Source organism: Sinocyclocheilus rhinocerous, unplaced genomic scaffold, assembly GCF_001515625.1.
Source record: "Sinocyclocheilus rhinocerous isolate Xijiao unplaced genomic scaffold, SAMN03320098_v1.1 scaffold35, whole genome shotgun sequence".
Taxonomy (NCBI): domain Eukaryota; kingdom Metazoa; phylum Chordata; class Actinopteri; order Cypriniformes; family Cyprinidae; genus Sinocyclocheilus; species Sinocyclocheilus rhinocerous.
The window spans coordinates 664,877-686,669 of NW_015661991.1; the positions used below are offsets into that span (position 1 = coordinate 664,877).

The following is a 21,793-nucleotide window of genomic DNA, read 5'->3' on the forward strand; positions in this document are numbered from 1 at the left end:
GAGGTTTCACCAAAAAGGATTAGTATAAATTGACTTTTTTGGAAAATGTATCAAATTTACAACATTTTTACATGACTCATTTCATAACATTGATTGGATGTAACATTGGATTGTACTTATTGGGTTCATCTGCCAAAGTGATTTTTTTTGCGGGTAGTGCTGTATCTTTTGGGAAATCTTGGGCTTCTTGGAAGCTGCATAAACTTAACATCTCAGGACCAACCTGCTCAAAGCTTTAGCAACTTAGCTTCTGTAGAATAGGGGGCATGACAGGTGCCTATCTAGCATGGGATTTTTGGAGTTTGAAATGTTTTTTTTGGCATGCCAATTATGCGACTCCGGAGCTGTGCCCGCAGCACCCTACACATGGACATCTTGGAAATGAGAGTGCTTTTTTGGACTTTCAAAAAAAAAAAAATGGCTACAGAGAAAAAAATGGGCACCATACAATAAATGACTGTCATACGCTAAAATACTTTTAAGTCTTTCTGAACACACACACACACAAAATACTTGTGCCTCATTACACACGACAAATGAAAACAGTAGGCCTATGTGTAAAATTTGCTCAAAATATCAAACCATTTAATCCTCCACCTGACGGAATTATAGTATGAAACTAAAAAATCCAAGTGTGTGACCATAGTACACAATGCGAACCATATCCCAACACACAGCAAAGAAATTCATACACAAAGCAAAGAAAAATTCCCCCAAAATGAGTTCACAGCTTACCTTTGAACCATACAGGTACAGAACCGAAAAGAAACATGATGTTCTAGAAACACAGTAACTTTACAAAATTCTCTGTCACATAAACTCACAGCCAATAGCACAAGGGGAAGTAACTTTAGAGGAGGAAAAGCACATGACAGACTTTTAGCCACAAAGGCTCAGTTGAAGTGTACAAAATGCATGCCTCATAAATTAGCATTTCACAGTTCCAAGAATAATTTCTGGTTCCAAAAAGTCAATAATGGGCCACAGGCTAAAATGCAAAACCACCAAGTTTTATGGTCTGGATTTTTCTTATAGTAAGTTCTACAAACATAGAGGGGTTCGAGAAGCATTCATTAAATGATAAATATAATAGCAGTCCACTGAAAAATCAGATGACTATAAAAATGTAAGATGTAGGCTATTAAGAAAAACAATGTATTTTTTCTATTGGAGTGAAAAGTCACATCAAAAATATGTAAATAACCTACAAGTAATGCCCACCAACAAACATGCTCATTAAATTTAAGAACTTTTTCTGTCATAATGCACCACTAATTTAACACTTTTGACCAAAGCTAATGCTAAAGATGCTATATGTTTTGTGGGATATTTGTATACGTTTTTTCTCTCTGAGTTCAATACATTAACACATTTATGATAGAGATAAGAAACACAATGCATAAAATAAATTGTTATTGTGTACACACAACCTCAGTCACCATGGTAACATTTGTTTTTGTATCGCATGAGGTATTTTGGACCTCTAGTGACGCTAACGCAGCGTAGACGACAAAAAAAACTACAACTCCCTACACGTCCTACCGGGGAACGGAAACTCGCTGTGGAGAAATTGGCGCTGATCTTTCCGGCCCATTTCCACTGCTCTTCCTTTCGCGCCGGTAGCCGACGAACCGAGCGTCCATGTGCGCAGCGCCCTGGAGTTCATAGATCACCGAGCCTTCCGAATCCGAGCCAGACCGCCACCTTGTGATGGATCTCAACTCTTTGATCGAGGCCCTTCGGGGCACCATGGACGCAAATTTGCGTGAGGCCGCAGAGAGACAACTGAACGAGGTAAAGTGATCGGATGATGATGATGATGATGATGATGGTGGTGCGCCTCGGGCCTTGCGCAGCAGGATGGCTGTAGCCCTTAATAAATTCCGTTAAAAATGTGTTTTTGAAAATTTTTGTTGACGTATAGCCTTTCAGTAACACACAATATGAGTTGGTAAGTTAATCTATCAAAGGCCAAAGATCATATATTTTTAACGTTCTTGTAGCACGCGTTAGCAGTTCGTGTCCGCGTACTACGTCACCGCGATAATGGCTCGCGCAAATGTGATCGCGTTAAACGGACGATACGGCGCTTAAATATTACGTGACTTTGAAAAGGTGAAAAGAATACACGAGGTTGTATACGTCTCTATGTTTTAAGGTCAAATTCTGATGTGTCTGAGTGTGTTAAAGCGGTTTATTTGGAGTGCGCGAATGTGCTAGCGGGGGTGATGCTAGGCGCTAAGTTAGTCTCTCACGTGTCAACATGAGGCAGGAGGCTTGTTGTCATTTCGCTCTCGTCGTAAACGCTTTCACCAGCTTAACTTTCAGAATATCTGATGATCATATTTAAACAACACAACGACCGATTTCGATGCTCATTGATGTGTTAAATCGCTATTTTAATAGTGTTTTAGGCCCGTTACATTAGCGAGCTGCGTCAGTATTTTAAAAGTACTTTGGTACCGAGGTACAGCCATGTGTCAGATGATGACGACATGATAATTAGATAAATATCTCATTTGTTAGCTCTAGTTAATGTAGTAGCTAACATGGCCAGTAAGATATATTTAGTAAAGAATGCATTAGTCTTTGTTACTGTTTGTTAAAAAAAAGTAATATTCATTCATGTTAGCTCACAGAACGTTTCCTGATGTTAACATAGAACTTTTGATTTTAAAATTGTATGAAGTGTTGAAATTAACTTGAAGAATAAAAAATACTGTATAAGTATTGTTTATTGTATGTTCATGTTAACTTATGTAGTTAACTAATGCTAATAAACGAAACCTTATTGTAGTTAAGTGTTAGCTTATTTTTAGTAGACAGTTATTGACAATCATAATAGTTGTTCCAGTTTTGTTACTTTTTTTTTTTTTTTACATAGCAATACTTTTGTTTTTTGGAGGTATATGTTGACAGGTTTTTTGTCCCATGGTATTTTTTTTTGAAGTGCCAACCCAAAACGTACATTGGTACATCTGTCATATTATGCCTTTGCTGTACCATAACGCCACGGTAATTTTTGTGTAAATAGCCAATAACTTGTTATCGCCAAAGTGTGTGGTGTAAGGGTAGTTCTACTGCAAAGTTGTCTAGTTGGAGCAAATTTGTCATGAAATGTCATTCATTACAAAGTAGTTACAAAAATGCTGACTTTCCAAGAACAGGGTTGTGAGCTATGAAGATTTAATTTATCTTAATCACTGAAATTTAACATCCTTTGTCATGTGTTCTTGTCTAAAGTAATGTTTCTAATAACCGAGCCGGTGCTCTTGATTTCTGTGATGTGTATTATGGCGCTTTTCCACTGCGTGGTACGGTTCGGCTCGGCACGGTTTGCGTTTCCACTGCAGTTCAGTACCGCTTTAGAGTGGGCGGGATTATTCACATGTCGTTAGTTGCGCCGCCTCTACTGCCGCGACTCCTGAAAAACTTTTTCATTCCGCGTCGCCCCATCAAGCTCTCGCTGGATCCACTCCTCTGCTATTAACGAGATGAACGTCTGTTCTTCCGCAACAGACAACAAAACTTTTTGGTTGTTAAAAAAAAAAAAGCGCCATTAGTTTGTGACCAGACATTTTTGGTACTGTAGCTGGCTTGGCAGTTTCCCTCACTGGATCTGATTTTGTTGTTGCTTTGCTTCGTATGACAGGAATAGATATTAATTAGGTTGTTAGACAACTTATATTGTGTGGTATCTAGGTACTTGAGTTTGTTTAGTAGTGTGAGACCAGCGAGTCTCATTTTGTGGTAATCTGTATACAGTAGTTGTTACCTGAGGAACATGAGTAAGACAATACCTGAGAGACCAGCCCATCGGCCTGTATGGAAGTCTTTTGTTTTTACCCAGTTTTGTGAAATTTTATGCTTTTGCTCTCATATATGAGAGAGAGCGAGGATGTTCTTTAAAAAAAAAACTATATATATTAATTATATGATTTATTTGAGGAACAAGAAATAATTTTAATCATAAGTTTTTCTAGATAAAACTTTTTCTTAGGGTCTAGTGTGAGTTCTTTTAACAAAATACTAAATTAAATTACAGGAATTGAAGTTATTGTCACACGTTTTGGGGGCCTATGAGTCCAAAAGGTTGTGAACCCCTGAAGTCGAGGATTGACGCCTGCTGCGGTCTCCTGTGACACAGTCACTATCTGGCCGGGCTCCAGGCGGCCCATGTGGACAGCAGGCTTGGATTCCTGTGTGCTGACGCTTTGGTGGTCGGGTGAGAACGCTGTCATGGCATTTCAAGCTGCGTCCGTTTATTCAGAGCTTGTTACAATGGAATCATCACAAGACATGTTAGTCTCGGGAGAGTCTGTATTTGAAAGAACATATTCAAAGGAGGGAAAACACACCGAAATGGTGACGCTACATAAATTGTAGTCAAGTTGGCTGGATGTCAGTGGTTCTTTCCACAGAGATCTTCGCTGACTAGTGCATTTTGTATGTTTATGGTGTTCGGTACCAGAGGCCAGAAGTAGATGTGGTGTTTATTTGGAAGTGAACTTGAAAGGAGTTCCCTGAAATGCTGTTTCGGTTCATTCAGTGGAGCAATACAGGTCTCTTTGTAAACAGTTCACCCTTTCAGTTAATATAAAGTCTTTTTCATGCCGCACACTGAAGAACAACAGCTGTATTTGGAAAAAGATATTTCTTAGTTTCTTTTAACAACAACAACAACAACAAAAAGTTATCAGGGTAATTTGGGAGTTATCACAAACTTCATTTTCATGCAACCTGATCCACTTTTTCACCTGAATTGTAATTAAGCTATAAAGAACTAGGGTGACCATACGGGCCATTTTTACGGGACGCGTCCTTGCCAGGATTTCTATATTGCCTAAAATATCCAGGTTTTGGCTGTTTGCACTGTGCAGATCGATCGTTGTATGACATTCATGAGAGCTATAGAGAGCAGAGCAGATGGCTCCTTATGCTTTCGAATCGCTCTCGCGGTACTTTGGTGTCATTCAGTGATCGGTGCGCAGCGACGCTTCAAGTCAAACAAACGAAACAAACACGTGCACGTATTTGCATCGCTTTGATCGTTCTCTGTAGATCTCATTTTCTCACGCACCACAATTGGTTGATTATATACAATACCTGCATGTTATTGGTCAAACTACTTTGGATGTTTTAGGCAATATAAAAATCCTGGCCAGGACGTGTCCCGTATGAACGGCACATATGGCCACCCTATAAAGAACCCAAACCCCAAACTGTATTTTAAATGATCTGGATTCAGTCAAATACTACGTTGTGCGTTTCTTACATTTGTGATTTGTTTTCTGCTCCACAGGGCCATACCCAGGTGAACTTTGTGTCTACACTACTGCAGGTGACCATGACTGATCAGTTGGATTTGCCTGTACGGCAAGCAGGTATGGTTACGGCTCTTTAAGACCTACATTCTCATCCTCTCCTCAGCAGAAACCAGTGTTACTCTCAATGCTGCTGTCATACCATTTAGCATATTCAGGCGATGAACTGCACACTCAAACCTCCTCCTCTGTCAAGCTATGACTGTCCCGGTTCCGTCTTTAGTATCAGATGTCATATGTTGACACAGAGCTGAGACATTCTGTCACCGTGTGTTTGAATACAGATTGAAGGGAATTTCAAGGGTGTAGTTGTTACATTTGAAAATTTTTCTACATTCATATAGAACTCACTTAAAGAGTTTAGTAAAATTTTGCCAGGAAAAGTTTTAGAATTTTTATCACATGTTAATGTAAAAAATCTTGTGTGATATAACTTGTTTGCTGGTTTTTATTGTATTTGTTATACTAGTATTTTTATAATTGTTTTTGCCATGAAAATAGTCTTTGATGCTGACATGGCATTAAGTAAATATATATATATACTATACTATACTCTACATTCATATATATTCATATTTATGCTTATTAGATGGCCTGCTGTAGAAAATACAAATACACACTGTGGCACAAAAGTGTAATTGTGGCACAAAATTATAATTCAATCTGTACAGCCCTGGAGTGGGTGGATGTGTGCTTTTGAAATGCCTCTGTGCTGCTCCGTGACAATTTTTCATCTCATTCTGTCTTTTTTTCTATAGCCAGACTGTCTTTTGTGATTTTACAAATGACAATTATCAAGAAAAACACTATTCATAACTGAGATAGGAGGTGCACTCGCAGTGCGTTCTTCAAATCGTTTCAAATAGTCTTTACAATTGAAAGATCTTGATGGGTACAGTTTATTTCTGAGAGCTGTTTTTCTTTTAATTGTCATTTGAAGATTGTTTTTCACCTTTTTTTTGCTTAGCCCTATGATTTTCATAATGTGGAAAACACAGACCGAATCCTGACATCCAGTCTTTAACAATTTACTGTAAAGCAGAATGAAAATCAAGGAGTAGAGCTGTACAGTTAATCAAATTGACATCTGATATTTTGTTTTATGAGGACTTCACGTGAACATCATCTCCAGAGCCACTCTGAGAATACCTTCATTAGCCTTTCACCATTTCATTTAAATAAAAATGTTGTCAAATATACACAGACACTCAAAGGCCCTCACTTCAAACTGCCAAAATAAATTAAGCTTTTACGACAAATATATTGCTACTGTGTAGTAAAATGAACTTAAAGGGATAGTTCACCCAAAAATGAAAATTTGATGTTTATCTGCTTACCCCCAGGGCATCCAAGATGTAGGTGACTTTGTTTCTTCAGTAGAACACATTTGATGATTTTTAAGTCCAACCGTTGGAGTCCATCAGTCTTATAATGCATGGCAATGGTAACAAAGTCTATGAGTGTAAAAAAAACATGCACAGACAAATCCAAATTAAACCCTGCGGCTCCTGACGACACATTGATGTTCTAACCCAAGAAACGATCAGTTTGTACCAGAAACCGAACAGTATTTATATCATATTTTACCTCTAATACACCACTAGGTCCAACTGCTTTGAGCGCGCGCACGACTTCCGGTGCGTGAGGCGTGTACGCGCTCTGGCGTAGTTTACGCAAGCGCCGGTGTTGAGACACAGGCTGTGTGTGCGCTCTTTTGAATTGGGAATAGCGAACAGGCATCATAAACTTATTTCAAATTAATCTGTTGGGGAGATAAAATGTGTAAGATAACGTTCACGTACTAACAAAAACATCTAAGAATGTATCTTTTATTCGCCAGTACTGAAAACAGAACCGATACGGGAGCTTTTGATATGCGCTGTGACGCAGCTCTTGGAAATTACCTTTTTTGTTCGTTCATTTCGAAGCTTAAGTTGCATACGTTTTTCTTTAGTTTTAATTTGCCTAACTATCGATCTGACACAGTAGACGCCATAATCCCACTCTGTCGCTCTCCCGCTTTCCGTTTTTTTTAAAATGGTGGGTGTTTACGCAGTTGGCTAGAGCAGTGCTGATAGTAGAGGAACTCCCGTGCCGCCAAAGTCGTGAGCTGCCGGACCCATAGTCCAGACGAGAACCGCACCCGTTACACGGCCGTCGGGCAAGGATGCTGGGTTTAAATTCATACAGTAAACCTGTGTTGTGCACCAATTTATTTGACAAAAATGCTATGTTTTGTTCTAAAGGAATTGTTGCTTTTATTTGATTACATTTTAAAGATTGGTTAGATTAAATTAAGTTTGTTTAATTGCCATTGTTTAGGATGATAAATGTATGTTAAAGGTGCAGTAGGAGATCTTGGAAAATGCTAACTTTAGCCTGATAGCACTGAAAGCGAACGTCCCACCCTCTCTGCAATCGCCGTCCAAAGCCATGCCCCTAAACGCATATACGCTCACAGACCAGAATACCAGAGACAACATTACTACAATAGGCTACATCAGCGGTTCCCAATTCCAGCCCATGTTCCAAAGTGAAGTAAACTTCAACGGATTTACCCCGCTCAGGGAGTAGGGAGCAATGAACAGTGTAGGGATCATATCGATCGGAACACAGTTCATGCGCGTAGCTCACTTCTAACGAGCTGGTTATCTGAATCGGGTGTGTTAACTAAGCGAGACTTGCAAAATATGCAGAGCTGGGGGGCGCGAGGACAGGACTTGGGAACCGCTGGACTACATCGTGTCATTCACCGGTGAGAAAACTTTAAAAGTACTACAATACCAGAAAGGAAGATCGGGTTGTTGATGTTTGTCTGCCATTCTCGCTCTGTCTGCACAGCGTGCGTGAACGCGCTGATGACGTATCCTGTCTGCGCAAACAGGGTGCGCAGAGGTATGCTAATACATACGTTGACAGGCAGGTAGGAAAGCCAATTAAAATGCTCGGACCGAGCGTTTTGATTGGACGAACATTTCTTGGTCCTACGCCTTCCACAGAATATATAAATACAGATAAATACATTTAGACCACTTAACTTAATGATTGCTATCATGATGTAAAGAAACTTTCAACCAGCATAACAAAAACTGTTTCTGAAGACAATCACCTATTGCACCTTTAAATAATCTTAAATTAATTTGGAGGGAGTGGGGGAACATTTCATAGGGTCCTATTATATGGTTAATTTTAGTAAATTAGTAATCGGTTAATTTTATGATGTTCAATTGATTAGACATGCTTTTTGATGATTTGTATTTAAGTAAACCATTGAAATCTAGAGTAAATACAATGGAAAACACGTGAATTTGTGAAATATTACAGTGGATTTTATAGGACTCTATTTACTACACAAAGAAAACTTGTAACTGTTAACACTGTGGTTTTACAAGAAAAACTTTTACAAAAGGCAAGAATCATCTTTGCGTAATCCACTCAGGACTTTTATTTATTGCATTATGCTGCATATGAGACATCATCTGACTTAAATGTACTCAATTTACTATTGTGAAATGGCTGGATTTGTGCAAAGTGTCATCAGCTATTTAAAATTAACCATCACCTGACTACTATTTGGCAGTTTGGTGTTCACATGCCCAACTGCAGTTAACACCATTAGATTTGGGATAGAGGGAGGCATGAGAAGAGTTGCTGATTCAGCAGCAGCAGGCAAGATTACTCGTTTCCGGCTTTATGAACCTGTCTGCCATCAGTCTGCTGTTTGATTGTCTCCGGTCTAACTCATCCTTCCCGTCAGCTAATGCTGGTTACATATTCAGCACTTGCGCCAACAACTTTGTGCTAAAACCGTTCATGGTCTGTATTCTACATATGTGGTCTGGCTGCCTGTGAGGACTTTTACAACAGGAAGAAGTGTTTCCTCTGTTTCAGGAACAGAGTGTTTCTAAATATGAAAAAGCTGCTCTCTGGAGAGTCCTCAAGTGCACCTGCTGGGATTTTTCAACAGATTCACAGCTGCATTGAGTGCCTGACATAGCTCAGGCTTTCTTGACATCACATGGGCATTCAGACAAAGCGTGTTAACCTCATGCTTTCTTTGCACGAACTGGGCTAGGTTTCAAGGCCAACAAGTTTTCAAATGTATTCAGAATAGAAGGCATTCATGCCACTCATTCCATTTATGTATTCTGCAGAAAGTGTTATGCTAATATTCCAGTCTTTTTTTCAGTTTGATTTCTTCTGCATTCCATTTTGATGGTTGAATGATTTTAGTAATTTGGATTTAATCATTAAAAAATTGCTTAAATTCTGTGACTTGTCCTGAAAATTCAAATTTTATGACTTTTTTTTTTTTGCAATTGACCCTGTGATCCAAACATAGCATTTAGGACTGCTATCTCTGACCTCTGTTGTTGTTGTTCAGGTGTGATCTACCTGAAGAACATGGTGACACAGCACTGGAGTGAAGGGGATAATGCAAACACTGAAGGGTCTACCAGTAACATCCCAGAAGAGGACAGGCAGTTCATTCGAGACCACATAGTGGAGGCCATCATCCAATCCCCAGAGCGCCTCAGGTAACACGGCGGTAGATGTACACACGGTGGTGTGAGGTGAGGGGAGAAGGATCACTTTCTCTTATAACCTTTTATTTTCTTCTCATTTTCATAGAGTGCAACTCACAACTTGCATTCACCACATGATCAAGCATGACTACCCCGCTAGATGGACGGCTGTTGTGGACAAGATCGGCTTTTACCTGCAGTCTGATAACAGTGGCTGCTGGCTGGGCATCCTGCTGTGCCTCTACCAGCTGGTCAAGAATTACGAGTAAGAGAGCTGTGAAACACTCACAGGTGGTGTTCAAACTGAGCATGATTTCTGAATGGATTTGAGAAACCAGGCTTTGGCGCAGAGTGCCTGATTTTATATTTTGCAGTTGCTTAGATCGGATAAGTTCAGACAATGTATTCAGTTTCCATTGGTTTCTATGGTAAAGATGTAGGCATCAACTAGGGTTGTGACGGGTGAGGAAATTTTCCCACCGGTTAATCGACGTGTGACAATACCGGTATCACTGCGGGGGTGCTGTCCCTCTTTTCCTGCTTTCCTTCGCTTTTAAATGGCTTGTAAAAGCGGCGTGCACATTTTACTTTCACTTTCAAATAGCGGCAATTCGGAGTAACGCAATTGTTCATTTTTAGTTCATTTGAATTTTCCCTCTTTTCCTCGCTTTCCTTCGCTTTTAAATAGCTTAAAAGCGCAGTGCGCATTTTACTTTCACTTTCGAATTAGCGGCAATTCGACATCAATTGCTTGAATGCAACAACAAAATACAACGTCAAACTTTGAGCATCCGCGTTCAGTTTTTAATTGTAGTGTCTGTTCTTTTACTGAACTAAATGATTTTTATTAATATAAAAAATCTAAACGACGGTGGGGGTCGGTGACGCGGTGGGCAAGTGACGTAACCGGTGTTGCGGCTTAACACCGGTATCACCGTCAGCACCGTCTATCGCGGCAAGCCTAGCATCAACATGATGCCAAGTGACACTGTTCTAAAATGACTGAGTAGCAGTTGAAAATGGAAATCGGGAAATTTTGCCCCACCCATACCTGTCATAGCAAAGAGGACTGTTTTACACATTGAGATGAAATGAAAGTTTTTGTTTTATTTCTGTTTTATTCGGAATGTTGACACATGTATACATTGAATAAGCAAATTGTAGCTGTTCTGCCAGAGCAAAATCACGGTAATGAGCAAGAATATGATATTGTACATGCACATTACTGATTTAATTGTGGTAGGTGTACTCATTTTTGTAATATTTTGTATTTATTGTGTCTACGCATAGACACTTGTTATATATTTGAATATTCATAATATTCCAAATTACAAAAAAATCTGTCACTATTTAGTCTAAAAAAATCCGATTTCATACCATTTAATTTGAGTTTGTATAAATAAGGCTTAATGTGCGTTTTATTTTTATTATTGTTATTATTTTAGTTTTTTGGTGGTTCACACATACTAAAACTAAACCGAATTGAGTCTGATTTACCAAAAATGGATTTGAGCAGGCAGTGTGAACAGCCATACTATACCTCCAATGTGGAGTCCTGATATAAGTCTGTGTGTTGTTTTTTTGTAAGGTATAAGAAGCCTGAGGAGCGCCAGCCATTGGTCGCTGCTATGCAGATCTTTATGCCCATGTTGAAGGACCGATTCATACAGCTGCTGCCAGACCCCTCCAACGACTCTGTCCTTGTGCAGAAACAGATCTTCAAGATCCTTTACGCTCTCTTCCAGGTATTACTGTCACTTCTGATACCTGTACTAAAGAACCTCACAGCTTTTCCACAATGATGCTTTTGTGGTTTGGGTCTCATGATTGATTGGTCTGTTTTTACAGTACAACCTCCCTCTGGAACTGATCAATCGCCAGAATCTGACCGAGTGGATGGAGATTCTGAAGACTGTCGTGGACAGAGATGTTCCTCCAGTAAGGATGCGCTCTGTTTATCATGCATGTTGTGATAGGGCTCACATGGGAGTTTAGTATAGTGGCAGGGTTGGTTTTAATGATCTTTTAGTGTCTGTCAATAGGCTGTGAATGGACGGTGTGCGTAGTGTCCATCTGCGTTTAGTGCCGTCTCCGGTCTGTGTCTTACAGGCTGTGAGACGGTTCTCACGCCACACTCACAGCCACAGATCCACTGGAGATCATAGTACTGGCCCAGTGACGTCTAAACGACCATCCACCACTGGCCAGCCTCCATAGTCTCCTACAAGATCCAATAAACTTCACCTAAAGATCACGAATCGATGGTCTATGTTCAGAAAAACATACTACTATTTCTGCATTATGTATACTGAGAACGAAATACCTAGGTGTGGCATACTACATTTTGGAAAGTTTCTTCAATTTCACAAACTTTTTTTAGTAGTATGCGGTGTTCAGTTTTGTCGCTCTGATCTTCTAAAGTACTTGTGTGTGTGGCTTTGCAGGAGACGCTTCAGGTGGATGAAGACGAGAGGCCTGAGCTGCCCTGGTGGAAATGCAAGAAGTGGGCGCTTCACATCCTCGCCCGGCTCTTCGAAAGGTGCAGTACTAACACAACATCACTTCCTCCCAGGAATGCTAAAGATAAAGCTTTCACAGATGACTCATGGTCCGTTTGAATCCCGGCCCACGCTGAGCAGTTAGAAACACTCGAGTAGTTATTTTCAGCTGAAGGTCTTGTGTGTTTCAAACGATTACTGGAATTTCATGCATGCTTTTACCCCAAGGTATGGCAGCCCTGGCAACACAACCAAAGAGTACACCGAGTTTGCAGAGCTTTTCCTCAAGGGTTATGCCGTGGCTGCACAGCAGGTAAACAGGAGACTTCAGTAGATATTTCAGTGGGTTGTTGACATGACGTGTGTTGAGAGAACTGATGACCTTTGACTGTTTGTTTCTGATAGGTACTGTTGAAGGTGTTGTATCAGTATAGGGAAAAGCAATACGTGGCTCCCAGAGTCTTGCAGCAGACACTGAATTACATCAACCAGGGAATTGCACACGCCGTTACCTGGAAGAACCTAAAGCCACACATCCAAGTATGTAGATGTTGTTATACGTGTTTGTTTTCATACGGAAATTTTTATGAAGTATTAGGGACAAAATATAATAAAGTTGCAATGTAATGCAAGTAGTGACATATGCACATTTTCTTTGATGCATTTTGAAAGAGGGAATTGTGAATAGATATAGGAAGATCTAAAAGAGCTTTTGCAGTTTTTGTAAAAAGGGTGTGGGGTTTAAATGGATTAAGTCCAGCATATCTCGCTAGAGAGAGAAGTCAGACTTTTTACTCGAAGTTTGAGTTATGGGTCAATATCACTGTAGGGTGCCTTTTGGTGTCCTGTACATAACTCATTTGCCATGATAACTTAACCTAAAAATGACTATGAAAGGGTGTGTTAAATTAGGCTAAGTTTTTATATTCATAACAAAAGCATTACTTGGCTCTTTAGATACATTTTCTATATTTTCTTTGGTTTTGTGTAAGAGGATGCATGTTATTTTGCTATGTCCCATGCACTGCTCATTAAATTTGAATGATAGTAGAATATTGTCAAATCATAGAATTAAAAAAAAAAATTATCCTATTAATATTTTGTTAAATAAGAGATCACTCAATTTGAGTGTATTGATCATTTGGTAATAAAAACGATATTTTTATTTAATTAAAAAAAAGAAGAGTTTGTCCATGTCCCTTAAATGGTTGTCCACCCTGTCATATTGGGGAATCCGCCCCTTTAAGGAAAGGCCATCCCCTTTAGTGACATTAAAAAATACAGTATTTTCAAAATATGTAAGTTTAAATATACCAAAGTCTCTTCAACAACCAGACTAAATATTTAGCTAGTAACAGTTTGTTGTAAGCTAATATGCTAATTGAAGCTCAAAATGTCCACCCTGTCGGCCACTTAGACTCGATAGAGTGGACATAAACATGACAGGGTGGACATAGCATTAATTTCCTTTTTTTTCTCCAAACATTACCATATACAAATGTGATTTTTTACAACAGTTCAATAAACTATAAGTTTTATTAAGAGACTTACGTTTTAGACATCATATTGCCTGTTTTTGCACTATTTTGCCAACAAAAATAATTCCAGACAAAGCAACAGCGCTGTTTTGCGTCTCTGAGCAACATGACGGTGTTTAGTTCCCGAATGAATCAACTGTTTAAATGATTCGGTTCAGTCGCAATAAAGTCTTAAATTTAACTTGTTCGTATCTGCAGAAACCCTGTGAGTGTCTACTATTTATGATATGACAAAGCAAATGGGAAATTAAAACCAAAATTTGAGTATTGTGAGGGTTTAAAGGCACTCTATGGTGATATTGACCCTTATGACATTTGGATTTTGGAAAAAAACTTACAAGCTCAAAAAAAAAAAATATATATATAAAGAATCATGAATGTATGAATCATTCACAATAAGATCAATAACATGCATTTAGAAAATAGATATGGTGAATTTCCATTACCATGCCAACTTTGGGGAAACCAGTATTGCCAAATGAAATAAAATGTAGTTAGAGATAATAAAGGTCAGGGATAGTTTACCCAAAAATGGCAGTTGTCATCATTTACTAACCCTCAAGTTGCTCCAAACCTGTCTTGAGTTTCTTTCTTCTGTTGAGCACATAAGATATTTTGAAGAATGTTGGTAACCAAACTGTTTGGATATACTGAATCAGTATATTAGATTGATTTATTAAAAAGTACCCTTCAAAAGAACTGATTCACAGAAATAAATCAGACTTCCCTAAAATGCTGTTTTATCTAATGTGATGTCTAAATCAAACGTACCAGTAAAATAAATCTGTCAATTATGTCAAAGTCACAAGTTGTAGGTAGCCAAATTAAAAGGTGCATTATTTGTTCAAATCAGTCACTCTTCATTTTTTTATTTCTCCTAACCTTTGTTGGGGCTACTGAAGTACCTGAGTGTTTCGCCGGTAATAAGCCATAAGTGGCTGTGAATTTGATTTGATTTTACTGCAAGTCCATTCTTAACTGAAAACCTCCGTAACCAGTGTAAAATTACTGTAAAGCACTGCCTCATGTTGTCACACACGTAATCCAAGTTCTTGGTATACAACTTGAATGTGTCTGGTTTCAGGGAATCATTCAGGACGTGGTGTTCCCCCTCATGTGCTACACAGACAGCGATGAAGAGCTCTGGCAGGAAGACCCTTACGAGTACATCCGCATGAAATTTGGTTAGAGCATCACCTTATTTGTCTGAACTACCAAAAGTTTCTTTGAGCAGAAGACCAAAGCCAGATAGATCTGCTCATAATCTCTCTGCTTCCTCTTAGATGTTTTTGAAGACTTCATCTCCCCCACCACTGCAGCTCAGACGCTTCTCTTCACTGCATGCAACAAAAGGAAGGAGGTGGGTGTTTGGAGGCGCCATCTGGCATGATGTGACTGTGTTTGGCTGAGTTTTGTGTATCTCTTACTGCCAACCCTCATGTATCCAATCAGCACCCTGCGGCTCCTTCCACAGAACTGTTGGATGCTTCTGATGCTAGGTGGAAAGAGCTTCTCCGTCATCTCAAAGAGCTGTCTCTTATTTATTATAAGAATTATAGTTTTTATTAGGGCTGCAACTAACAATTATTTTGATAAGCGATTAATGTGATTTACTCAATTAAACTTAAAAAAAAAAAAGCCATATTTCATTTTCTGTATATACATGCAATGCCTTTTTAATGTAGTTCTTCTGTATGCACATGAAGCCTGTGTAACAGAGACTTGCTTCCTCTCAGGACAAACGTTTATGCAAAATGTAAATACTTGACTGGGTTTTCTAACAATTACAGAATGTAAGTTATGCACAGGAGAAAACCAATTTCCAAATTCATTTAATGGCAGACAAATCTGCCAGAGCGCTTGACAAGCCATGCTGCACTATATTCTAAAGCTTTTTTTGAAAAGCATAATATGATGCATTCTCATGTTTTGAATAACTTGATTCTTTTTCTGCAGCCATTCACTCTGTATCCTCAGCTATATTTGTCTATAATGCACTACTGCAAAGTGATGTGACTGACGCATGTTTTCACTCACAGACGCGATTAATCAAGTCAAATTCTTTGTCAGGTTTCTTCGATTAGTGGTTGCAGCCCTAGTTATAGCCTAATTGGTAGAAATTACTTGATTCCACACTAGTTTAGCGTTACTATGCTCGATTTGAAACTGTCACACCTTTAAATTGGATCTTGTGAATTCGTGCACATGCTCTGTTAGAGCTTTCTCAGGTGTGTAAGCACCGTGGGAGTTTGAGTTTCAGCCTGTGTTTTGAAAGTGCCCATCGATTGGCTGTGAGTGGACGGTGTGCGTAGTGTCCATCTGCGTTTAGTGCCGTCTCCGGTCTGTGTCTTACAGGCTGTGAGATGGTTCTCACGCCACACTCACAGCCACAGATCCACTGGAGATCATAGTACTGGTCCAGTGACGTCTAAATGACCATCCACCACTGGCCAGCCTCCATAGTCTCCTACAAAACCTACACATGACATGAATCATGAGGTCTTGTGGTATTTTGAATCTTTCGTTAACCGCCTTTGTTGTATAACAGGTGCTGCAGAAGTCCATGGGCTTCTGTTATCAGATACTAACAGACCCGGCCTGTGACCCCAGGAAAAAAGACGGCGCTCTTCATATGATCGGCTCGCTGGCTGAGATTCTTCTCAAGGTGATTTTATTAAGATATAAAAATGCAATTAATAACAATAATAATATAATATAATAGAAAATGTTTGCTGTTTTGCCTTGTATTCTAAGAAATGAGCTTATGACATCAACACTTATAATTTACATTTTTAAATTTCAATACCACCGCAAAAACTACTTGCCCAACTAATATTGAAGAGAAGTGAATAGTCAGTAATAAAATTAACAAAAACAAATCAGATAATTTACAAGCAGTAGCACAAAAGTACAGTTAAAAAACAAGATATAAATGTGACCCTGGACAACAAAACCAGTCATAAGGGTAAATTTTCTGAATAAATAAGCTTTCCATTGATGTATGGTTTGTTAGGATAGGACAATATTTGGCCGAGATACAACTATTTGAATATCTGGAATCTGCGGGTGCAAAAAAATCAAAATACTCGCCTTTAAAGTTGTCCAAATGAAGTTCTTAGCAATGCATATTACTAATCAAAAATTAAGTTTTGATATACTTACGGTAGGAAATTTACAAAATATCTTCATGGAACATGATCTTTACTTAATATCGTAATGATTTTTGGCATAAAAGAAAAATCGATAATTTTGACCCATAAAATGTTTCTTTGGCTATTGCTAAAAATATACTCAAGCGACTTAAGACAGGGTCACAAATAAAATAATTCTTTAAATTTTTCAGGTAGTTCTAACAGTATTATTCAGGTGCAGAAATTGAGTAATTGATGCAGGTGGCAGCAGACATTGGGCTGCTGTCATTTTAAGACCAAATTCACAATCCAGTGTAATGATACACATCCAGTTTTTTTCTTAGTTGTTTCTATTCACTTAAGACATAAATGTTTGAAGATGCTCGCCAAGATTTTGTGTGTATTTGTCCTTTCAAGTATTTGGTGTTTGCAAATAGAGTTCTTCTGCATGTTCTTGTGCTTAGATGGTCTAAAATCGCTTGAATGTTTAGGCAACACTTAAAAAGCAGCATTGGTTATTCTAGGATTGAACATCCTGATTAGTTGTATTGATGATTTATATATATATTTTTTCAATCAGAGGAAGATCTACAAAGACCAGATGGAGTTCATGTTGCAGAATCATGTCTTCCCTCTGTTCCGCAGTGAGCTGGGTTACATGAGAGCCAGGGTGAGAGATGTGCTTATTGCACTCTTAAAGAATAATTCAACCACTAGATAAAAGCAACGACTTGAGTGCTGCGAGTGTCGACTTTTCTTAGTTCATTGTAATTCTGCCTCTAGGCCTGCTGGGTTCTTCATTACTTCTGCGAGGTCAAGTTCAAGATTGACCAGAACTTGCAGACAGCCCTCGAGCTCACCCGCCTGTGTCTGATCAACGACAACGAGATGCCTGTTAAAGTGGAGGCTGCCATCGCCCTCCAGGTCCTCATCAGCAATCAGGAGAAAGGTAAGATTTCACTCATTTGTCTCTCTTTTTCGGTTTGATGCCTTCCTCTTGCATTAGCTGAATTTAAGATGGCTTTGTTTGGTTTTCCTATCAGCCAAAGATTACATCACCCCCCACATCCGACCCGTGATGCAGGCTCTCCTCCAAATTGTGCGTGAGACAGAGAATGACGATCTTACCAACGTCATCCAGAAGATGATCTGCGAGTACAGTGAGGAGGTCACACCAATCGCTGTAGAGATGACCCAGCATTTGGTAATAGCCATTTAAATATTCATTTCACCCTATAAAGCCTGACACATGAAATAACAGTCCTAAAAATGTTATTTTTGAAATAGAAGAGTTTGAACCTTTAGAGAAAATCTTAAAAAAAAAAAAAAAGGTATGCATACATGAAGAATATGGAGCTCATACTTGAGGAAAAAAACTACATATAATAAACAAACTGCATATAAATATCAGTTGTCACTCTATATGTCCCAATGACGTTAGTAAGAGATTTAAATACGGCTTTTTTAAACATATTTTTTTCCCCATAAAAGGCACATACTGACAAACATAGCGACTTTTTGGATAAACCTTAGCTTTCGTTCAGTTGGAAGATGTCGCCAATACTGCCCCATGAGCGTGAGATCTGACTCTTCCGGCACTGTATCGCCCCTCTCGCCGTCTGTTCTTTAGGAGTGGGAATCTTTAGTCACCTCACGATCCGATCCGATTCCGAGAGTCACGGTCTGATTCCAGAACGATTCTTGATCTACTTTTTTCCCCCCTTATTAATTAATTAGTTTACCGACTTGAAAATCTTAAAATCCTTACATTTACATATCCTTACATAAGTAATTAAGTACTTTTTTAAATAATTACAAATTGAAAAAAATAATTAAAACAGTTGTATGTTAAGAATTTTAAACTAATATACCTTCAAAACATACAAGCAAGTAGCAAATAATGAGGAGAATAGAAACATATTACAAACAACAAACAAAGAGTGCTTTCAGTATTTAAGATTATCTGAACGTTTTCCATTCAAGAACTGTGAGTGATTTTTCTTCATCTTTACTGTTTTTTTACTATGACATCATAGAGACAGCGGGAGATCTATTAAGCTGCATTCACGCACGGATCTCTTTTGAAATATAAGAAGTAATGTGGGTTGTCTTGTCATGGGTCCAATAAAGTGATACACATTCAACTTCTTTCTCAGCTGTTCACTTAAGACATAACTGATTGTGTTTGAGGATACTCACCAAAACATTGATTTTTGACATTGTTTGTACTTGTCCATTCAAGACTCAAAAGATCTTTTGCATTTGCTTGTGCTTAAATGGTCTAAAATCGCTTGAATGTTTAGGCAACACTTAAAAAGCAGCATTGGTTATTCTAGGATTGAACATCCTGATTAGTTGTATTGATGATTTATATATATATTTTTTCAATCAGAGGAAGATCTACAAAGACCAGATGGAGTTCATGTTGCAGAATCATGTCTTCCCTCTGTTCCGCAATGAGCTGGGTTACATGAGAGCCAGGGTGAGAGATGTGCTTATTGCACTCTTAAAGAATAATTCAACCACTAGATAAAAGCAACGACTTGAGTGCTGCGAGTGTCGACTTTTCTTAGTTCATTGTAATTCTGCCTCTAGGCCTGCTGGGTTCTTCATTACTTCTGCGAGGTCAAGTTCAAGATTGACCAGAACTTGCAGACAGCCCTCGAGCTCCCCCGCCTGTGTCTGATCAACGACAACGAGATGCCTGTTAAAGTGGAGGCTGCCATTGCCCTCCAGGTCGGGCGAGACCGCACACTTCAAGTGTAACATCAAACAAAGCGTGCATCCGGTGCAATGAAGCCCGCGAATGTCCTTTGTAATTTGCTTCAACCTTTCCGAACTTTATGAAAGATTATTTTACGGAAGGTTCGAGTGGTGTATGTGTGTGAGGAATTGGAAGCAAGCAGAATACGGGTGTTTCAGCCCGCGAATGTCCTTTGTAATTTGCTTCAACCTTTCCGAACTTTATGAAAGATTATTTTACGGAAGGTTCGAGTGGTGTATGTGTGTGAGGAATTGGAAGCAAGCAGAATACAGGTGTTTCTAAAGCAAACTCGGCCTCATTGCGCATCTGGTTAAAAACTAAGCTCAGAATCGATTCTGAGAATTCCAGAATCGTTGGAGAGAGAATCACGATGCATCGATGGATCTATTTTTTTTTTTCTCCCACCCCTACTGTTCTGCGCAGTGAGCGGCAGAGAAGCAGCGCATTCAGCTGGCCGTACCGCAGCCGACTCGTCAGTAAATGAGTACAAAACAGTGTTTCCAAGCTCCTGTCGCTTACTGACTGTTTGGAATTATAAATATGAGCATAGTTTGTCTGCTAATATGCACTTAGTTTGTTACTTAGTCGCAGGCAGTGCACTGCATGTGATAAAAAAGAATGTAGCCAAAACCGCACTGCCGCTCTTTAGTGTAGATTCATGTTGATTTTATCAGACAATGTTGCAATTATAAATCAGGATTTAAGGAGTAAAGTGAGAGTGACTCCTGGTTAACATGTATTAATGTGTCGTATTTAGTCACCATTTTGTGTGGAATCTTTCTACAATATTCACTCATCATGACAGTAAAATAGGGCATTTCTGAGTCAATCTACTGCAGTATTTCCTCTCAATCAGTAGAAAATGTGGTTATTGCCCGGTCATGCATAAAAAAAAAAAAACCGTCATATCCCGTGAAACCGGTATAATTTTGAAAAAATTATGTGATATACATTTTTGGTCATACCATCCAGCACTAAAATGTAATCTTATGTTTAGTTTATGAAAATTAGTAAAGAATTCACAGCAAAGGTGGACGTTTTTAGAATTATACCAGAAGACCATTTACTTGCTAAAAAGGTATAAACTATCAATCAGACAACATGGCAAGTAGTAGACTGTATACAACAGGTTTTCCAGCAATGTTTCGATATTATTTAAAGGCCTTAGAAATATATAAAATATTATGCTGTAAGCTTTATAGGGTTGCAATAATTTGCACAAAGAGCTGTGGTGAATCATCTCGGAAGTAAACATTCCTGCTTGATTCCTCTCTCCCAGGCCATGACCTTCAACCAGGTGATCCAGACAGGGCCTGATGAGGAAGGAGGTGACGATAAAGCAGTGACCGCCATGGGCATCCTTAACACCATTGACACACTGCTGAGTGTAGTGGAGGACCATAAAGAGGTGAGAAAATAGAAACATGGACTGCAGAAGTTCTTCCTGTCTCTCTAGCCCAGTGGTTCTCAACCTTTTTTTTACCACTGGGCCGCACTATCATTTACATATGCATATCATTTACATATGTCACCAATACAAACCAACCAGATTTATAATGGCCTATTATAACCTAAATATTATGATATCTAATCGATTACATTCATTGAAATAAATAAATAAATAATTATACTCCCCATTAATAAAACACCTGATGCTGTCGGGAGCTGACCAATTCAGTAAGATGCGCACGGAAGCGTGACTTGACGCGCGGCATTGCAGAAAATGTGCGTTCACAAATGTAGCCTATGTTGATCCAAATATGGAAAGCACTTTCGAATTTAATAATCTGAGGTTCTCTCCAGAGATATTTTGCCACATTTCTGCAATTAAGGATGATTGCTGTATATGGGTGTTTCCTTTTGCCTGAACTAGAGCCCTGCATTTCAGACTTTTTTACACCCCTAGGGCCGGGCTTCGGTACAATTTTCACGTCATAGTTAAGACGCGGGCCGGGCATCGGGCTTGTTTTAGGCTTCTCCTTATTTTTATTTTTAGACATCCATCAATTAGT

General features: G+C 38.9%; 1 protein-coding gene across 1 annotated transcript in view; it reads left to right on the top strand.

Moving 5' to 3' along the window:
* The first annotated feature begins 1,533 nt into the window (after positions 1–1,533).
* The window catches only part of ipo7 (importin 7), a 34,888-nt gene continuing 14,628 nt past the window's right edge, over positions 1,534–21,793 (top strand). Inside the window, exons 1-16 of the mRNA XM_016536842.1 lie at positions 1,534–1,794; positions 5,303–5,384; positions 9,709–9,862; positions 9,957–10,115; positions 11,439–11,595; positions 11,699–11,788; positions 12,295–12,389; positions 12,577–12,661; positions 12,754–12,888; positions 14,971–15,070; positions 15,170–15,246; positions 16,435–16,551; positions 17,598–17,687; positions 17,801–17,966; positions 18,061–18,221; positions 21,061–21,189. Coding sequence (XP_016392328.1) covers positions 1,711–1,794; positions 5,303–5,384; positions 9,709–9,862; positions 9,957–10,115; positions 11,439–11,595; positions 11,699–11,788; positions 12,295–12,389; positions 12,577–12,661; positions 12,754–12,888; positions 14,971–15,070; positions 15,170–15,246; positions 16,435–16,551; positions 17,598–17,687; positions 17,801–17,966; positions 18,061–18,221; positions 21,061–21,189 — 1,881 coding nt within the window. The 5' untranslated portion in view covers positions 1,534–1,710. The remainder of the gene's footprint in view (positions 1,795–5,302; positions 5,385–9,708; positions 9,863–9,956; positions 10,116–11,438; positions 11,596–11,698; positions 11,789–12,294; positions 12,390–12,576; positions 12,662–12,753; positions 12,889–14,970; positions 15,071–15,169; positions 15,247–16,434; positions 16,552–17,597; positions 17,688–17,800; positions 17,967–18,060; positions 18,222–21,060; positions 21,190–21,793) is intronic.